The 6,698-nt window shown below is 37.7% G+C and overlaps 1 protein-coding gene across 1 annotated transcript; it reads left to right on the plus strand.

The window, feature by feature from the left end:
• Positions 1-906: 906 nt before the first annotated feature.
• Positions 907-5,221, plus strand: LOC107848283 (LRR receptor-like serine/threonine-protein kinase GSO1). Its single transcript, XM_016693010.2, has 2 exons — positions 907-4,633; positions 4,735-5,221. Exons 1-2 carry the CDS (start codon positions 1,246-1,248, stop codon positions 5,103-5,105), a joined length of 3,759 nt encoding a protein of 1,252 aa, XP_016548496.1. The 5' UTR covers positions 907-1,245; the 3' UTR covers positions 5,106-5,221.
• The last annotated feature ends 1,477 nt before the right edge of the window (positions 5,222-6,698 follow it).

Here is a 6,698-nt window from a genome sequence, read left to right on the forward strand (position 1 = left end):
TACATAAAATAATATATCATCCGTCTATTTTTATTTGTCCATGTTACTATAAATTAATGTCCAACAATACTTGTCTAATTTGAAAAATGAATGAATGATTTACCTATTTGTAAATACTCTTCATTATTCAATGAATTTCCTAACATATTTAAGTTTATTACTCCCTCTATTCATTTTTACTTATCCACTTTTCTATTTTAGATATCTAACAATGCTTGAAGTTGTAAAATCAGTAGAGATAATTTACCCATTTCTATCTATTTTACTCTTAGCGTTAAATATGATTTGTTATCTGATGCATTTTCAAAGCATTAAATTTATTATTTTATTCAATGGGTAATATGATAAAATTATCCTTACCATTTATACTATTTTTTAATTTTTGTATTGGTAGGAAAACGTAAAGATGGACAAAGGGAGTATAATAAAAGTGTGATATTATAAGATAATCCATATTACTTTTGTTTACTTTTACTTGTCACATCCATCAAGAAAATAATTATTGATATGACTATTTTATCATACTATTTCTATTAATTGATTTTTAGAGTATTATATCTTAAAAATAATTTAGAAGATAAACAATTAATGCTAGAGATAAAAAGAAATATTTTTTATTAATATATAAAAAGTGACAAATAAAAATAAAAATTTATTTTAAAAATAAATATAAATAAAAATAAATGGAAAAAATATTATTGTCACAGCAAGTAGAAACGATGGAGAGAGGGAATATTATGAAACGGATGGAGTATTATGGCTGGCCTTTTGGACCCGTGCTTGACCCTTGTCTTACTACTCATCATTCAATAATTTTTTTTGTCTTACAACCAGTAATTATATCTCACCATATTAAACAAACAATAATATGTTTCTCTCTCTCTCTCTCAACCTCAATGGAGCAGGATTGCGGTGACCATTTAATGGAATAGTTATGGTCAACTTCACAGAGTAGTTGTATCTATTCCCCCTCCCTTATCTCTTCTTAATTACTCATCACTCCACCTCACACCCTTTTCAAGATATCCCTTCATAAAAAGTCTTGGAAAATACCCCAAAACAGTATTAAAAGCCTCTCATGTAAAGTCCAAGAACCATATGGCCAGCTTCTGCTACTACTGCTGCTGTTGCATGCATTGGTTGTAAATATACACAACCAGAAAGTCAAACCTTTCATTGCTTCTCCATCTATAATTTTCCTTTACCTTTTCATGTTCTTTACTGTTAGCTAAAGAGAGAAAGATCATGAGGATGGTTAAGGAAGTTTTCTTGGCTTTGTTTGTTGTAACACTACTTGTTGGACATGTGTTTTGCAAGACTGAGACTGAGTTATCAGTTCTTTTGGATATCAAGAAGTCATTTGTTGATGATCCTGATTATGTTTTGAAAGATTGGTCTAATGATAATCCAAATTTCTGCAAATGGAGAGGTGTTTCATGTAAAGAAAATGAACTAAAAGTTGTACGTCTAAATCTTTCTGATTCTTCACTTGGTGGTTCAGTTTCACCTTCTATTGGCTTTTTGCATGACCTGCTCCAACTTGATCTTTCTTCTAATCTTCTATCAGGTCCCATTCCACCTACTCTTTCTAACCTTTCTGCTTTACAATATCTTTTGCTTTTTTCTAACCAACTCATTGGCTCCATTCCCGATGAACTTGGCTTGCTGAAAAATCTCCAAGTCCTTAGAATTGGTGATAATGTTGGCCTAACAGGACCAATTCCAAGCACTTTTGGTTATCTTGAAAATTTGGTTACTCTTGGTTTGGCTTCATGTAGCTTGAGTGGTGTGATTCCTCCTGAGTTAGGGAAACTCAGGCGGGTTGAGAATTTGAATCTTCAGGAGAATCACCTGGAAGGTCCAATTCCAGCTGAGATTGGCAACTGTTCTAGTTTAGTTGCATTCAGTGTTGCTGTCAATAATCTCAATGGATCAATTGCGGAAGAAATAGCTAAACTTAGTAACCTCCAGGTACTAAATTTCGCGAATAATAGCCTTTCAGGACAGATTCCTACTCAGTTTGGTGAAATGAACCAGTTGCAGTATCTGAATTTGCTTGGTAATCAGCTGGAAGGGCCGATTCCAAAGTCGTTGGCGAAGCTGAACAACCTTGTGAATTTAGACTTGTCTGGAAACAGGCTTAGTGGTGAAATTCCTGGAGAACTTGGCAACATGAGTCAGCTACAATTCTTGGTACTGACAAGCAATAATCTTTCGGGTAGCATACCGAAAACGTTATGTAGTTCCAATACGAGCAGTTTAGAACACATGATGCTTTCTGAAAACCAACTTTCTGGAGAAATCCCTGTGGAATTGAGAGAATGTGTTTCACTGAAGCAGCTTGATTTGTCTAACAACACGCTCAATGGTTCGATACCAGTAGAGCTGTATGAGTTGGTTGAGTTGACTGATCTCCTTCTTAACAACAACACATTGGTTGGTTCTGTTTCTCCATCGATAGCAAACCTCACCAATCTTCAAACATTGTCATTGTCTCACAATAACTTACGTGGCAACATACCGAAAGAGATTGGGATGCTCGGAAATCTTGAGATCCTCTTTTTATATGAGAATCAGTTATCTGGAGAGATCCCAATGGAGATAGGTAATTGCTCGAGCTTGCAGATGATCGATTTTTTTGGAAACGCATTCACAGGCCACATTCCCATTACAATTGGCACGCTGAAGCAGTTGAATTTTATTGATCTTAGACAGAATGATCTCTCTGGTGAGATTCCTGCCAGCTTAGGGAACTGTCACCAGCTGAAGATTCTTGATTTAGCGGATAATCACCTATCTGGTAGTGTTCCAGCCACGTTTGGTAATCTTCGAGCACTGGAGCAGCTTATGCTTTATAACAACTCTTTAGAAGGTAATCTTCCAGATGAACTGATCAAACTTTCAAACTTGACAAGAATAAATTTTTCTCATAACAAACTGAATGGTAGTATAGCTTCCCTGTGTAGCTCGACGTCTTTTCTTTCGTTTGATGTTACAAATAATGCATTTGATCATGAGATTCCGCCCCATCTAGGATATTCACCATTTCTTGAAAGGATAAGACTCGGAAACAACCATTTCACCGGAAAAATCCCTTGGACATTGGGATTAATCCATGAACTATCCCTGCTTGATCTCTCAGGAAATGAATTGACCGGTCCAATACCTCCAAAGCTTTCTCTGTGCAGAAAGCTCACACACCTGGATCTCAATAACAATCTTCTTTATGATTCAGTTCCTTCTTGGCTTGGAAACTTGCCACTCTTAGGTGAGCTCAAACTGTCCTCAAATAAGTTCTCGGGACCTCTTCCTCGAGAACTGTTTAACTGCTCAAAGCTTTTGGTGCTGTCTCTAGAAGACAATTCACTGAATGGAACTCTACCACTTGAAATTGGTAAACTCGAGTCCCTAAATGTCCTAAATCTTGATAGAAACCAACTCTCTGGTCCCATTCCATCTACCATTGGAAACTTAAGCAAGCTCTACATACTCAGGCTCTCGGGAAACACCTTCACCGGTGAAATACCTAGTGAGCTTGGAAAACTCCAGAATCTTCAAATCATACTTGATTTAAGTTTCAACAACATCACTGGTCAGATTCCTCCTTCTGTTGGGACACTCACTAAGCTTGAAACACTTGATCTATCTCATAACCAGCTCACCGGAGAAGTTCCTCCCCAAGTTGGTGAAATGAGCAGCTTGGGAAAGCTTAACCTCTCCTACAACAACCTTCACGGAAAATTGGACAAACAGTACACACATTGGCCAGCTGATGCATTCACTGGGAATCCACATCTTTGTGGAAGTCCTCTGCAAAATTGTGAAGTCTCTAGGTCCAACAATCCTGAAAGTAACTCAACAGTGGTAATCATTTCAGTGGTATCAACTACAGTGGCAATCATACTTATGTTGCTTGGAGCTGCCCTCTTTTTCAAGCAAAAACGAGAAGCCTTCAGAAGAGTAAGTGAAATAAATAGTGCTTACTCTTCCAGCTCTTCACAGGGACAAAAAAGACCACTTTTTGCAAGTGTGGCTGCCAAGCGTGATATCAGGTGGGATGACATCATGGAAGCAACAAATAATCTAAGCACTGACTTCATAATAGGATCTGGTGGGTCTGGAACGGTGTATAAAGCTGAGTTGTTTAATGGAGATATAGTGGCAATCAAGAGAATACCAAGCAAGGATGATCTTATGCTGGACAAAAGCTTTGCAAGAGAAATCAAGACACTTTGGAGGATACGGCACAGACACTTGGTGAGGCTATTGGGATACTGTAATAACAGCGGAGAAGGTTCAAACGTATTGATTTATGAGTACATGGAGAATGGAAGTGTGTGGGATTGGCTTCACAAGCAACCAGCTAATAATAACAAGAGGAAGAGGTGCCTCGACTGGGAGACAAGGCTGAGGATAGCAGTGGGATTAGCACAAGGAGTTGAGTACCTTCACCATGATTGTGTGCCCAAGATCATTCATAGAGACATCAAATCCAGCAATATTCTGCTAGACTCTAATATGGAGGCACATTTGGGGGATTTTGGGCTGGCCAAAGCCATTCACGATAATTATGATTCCTACAACACTGATTCAAATTTGTGGTTTGCTGGTTCGTATGGTTATATTGCTCCAGGTATATAAACTGATACTATCTTTTTCTGAATTCTCGAGTAGCATTTCTCCTGTCCGCAAAGTTATGGTTTTTTTTTGACCAAAATTGACTATTTGTCGCAGAGTATGCTTATTCTTCAAAGGCAACAGAGAAGAGTGATGTTTATAGCATGGGGATTGTACTCATGGAGCTTGTGAGTGGAAGGATGCCAACTGACGGAAGTTTTGGAGAAGACGTGGACATGGTGAGGTGGGTTGAGTCCCATATTGAAATGTCTGGAACTGCTAGGGAAGAGCTCATTGATCCTGCGTTGAAACCATTGTTACCTAATGAAGAAAGTACTGCACTTCAGATGCTGGAAATAGCACTGCAATGCACCAAAACTGCACCTGCTGAAAGGCCATCTTCCCGCAAAGTTTGTGATCTATTGCTACATGCATTTAACGACAAGGTAGTTCATTCTGATAAGATGAGTCCAGACAATTACGTTTAGACGTTTAGTCAAAGAAATTTCCAAAGTTTTGGAATATCAGAGAAGATCTATCATGTAAAAAATTGAAAATGTAAAAGCATTGTTTGCTAGGAAATATATCTATTTTCCTTGATGAATCTTGGCTGTGTTCTTTCTAGGAACTGAATAGCATGGCAGGACGTAGCACGTGAACATATGGGCAAATCATCTAACATGATGAAAAATTGATAGCTGTACATGCATAAACTGCTCTACTAATTGGTTGATTACAGTAAAATCTGAAGAAAATGAGTAGAGAGAAAGTATCTAATGCAAAGAACGAATGCTACTTAGATAAACTTGACTACTAAAATACCTCTTCAAATTGCTTGTTCTACTGAATACAAGTCTTGTTTTGATCTATCTTCTGTCATGTGAACTCTTCTTTGTCTTGGAAAACAAGCTAACGAAAAAGATCAAGCGTGACTAAGAAATTTTTATATCTAATTAAGTGTTCCGTTCAACCAAAAGAACAGACCAGTATTGCAAAGGTGAAGGCAACTGATACCACTCAAACAGAGCAAATATCACAAGGGCAAAGCCAAGCAACACTACAACTCCCTTTCAAGAACTCAAATATAAGCTCCGTGGAAAACAGTATCTTCCACAAAGAAGAAAAAACAGAGTAAGCGCCAAGCAAACGACTCAAAAGATGACGACACAGGTATCAGCGTTAATCTTTTTGACGCCACTACAGGTAAGTTTTAAGACTCAAAAATCTTTAACTACAAAAAAAGGTTATTCAATCAAACCTCAGGATATTCCCAAAAGAATGATCCTTCGGGTAGTGAAGCCCAAATCCTTAGAAGGGGGACAGACCAATAAAACAAGACGTCAGCTGTAATGACTTCACCTTTCACCAGAGCAAAAATGGAAATCCCAAAATTGGTAACAGTAAAGCAGCAAGCCTTTTCACTGCCCAAAATTGATTACCCCCTATCAATGTAAGTATGTAACCCCTATCCAGACTAAAAGGATTACCAATGTATCGGATAAAAATAAAAATAAAATTACTACTGTAAAAATTTTGCCATAACACTCCGAGTAAGACCTAATCACAAGCCCAAAGTAAAAATTCAAGGAGGAGCCACCTCCCTTAAATACCCCATTGAATGAACTTTGTCTCCTTCATAACCATACACGACCAACTCATACCCAAATCGGATGGTGAAACTTGATCAATCTTATCAGCCACTTCAAATTATGATACTCCAAGAAATCCAATGATCTTGTTAACACTTTCCACTTTAAATCCACAAATTACCATAATGTACCAAATGTAGATAATTCTACCAATAAGAGATCTACTAAGCGGACTAGCACAGGAAATACTATTACCAACAACGACGCTAATAGCGACTCAAGAACTAGGGGAAAACACGGGAAAACAAATCATTGAACAAGACAATCAAAGGGCTCTAGGAACCTAAGCCTTACAAAGAACCAAGGGGAAAAAATATGCTTTGCTCACACCAATCAAAACTATCTTGCATAGTACAAGCTCCCAGCCTCCCAGATTAACCCAGGGGAATCAGTGTCGGGTCTAACACTATAGTTGACTCACGACTTCCATAA

This window comes from Capsicum annuum, chromosome 11 (genome assembly GCF_002878395.1).
Source record: "Capsicum annuum cultivar UCD-10X-F1 chromosome 11, UCD10Xv1.1, whole genome shotgun sequence".
Taxonomy (NCBI): Eukaryota; Viridiplantae; Streptophyta; class Magnoliopsida; order Solanales; family Solanaceae; genus Capsicum; species Capsicum annuum.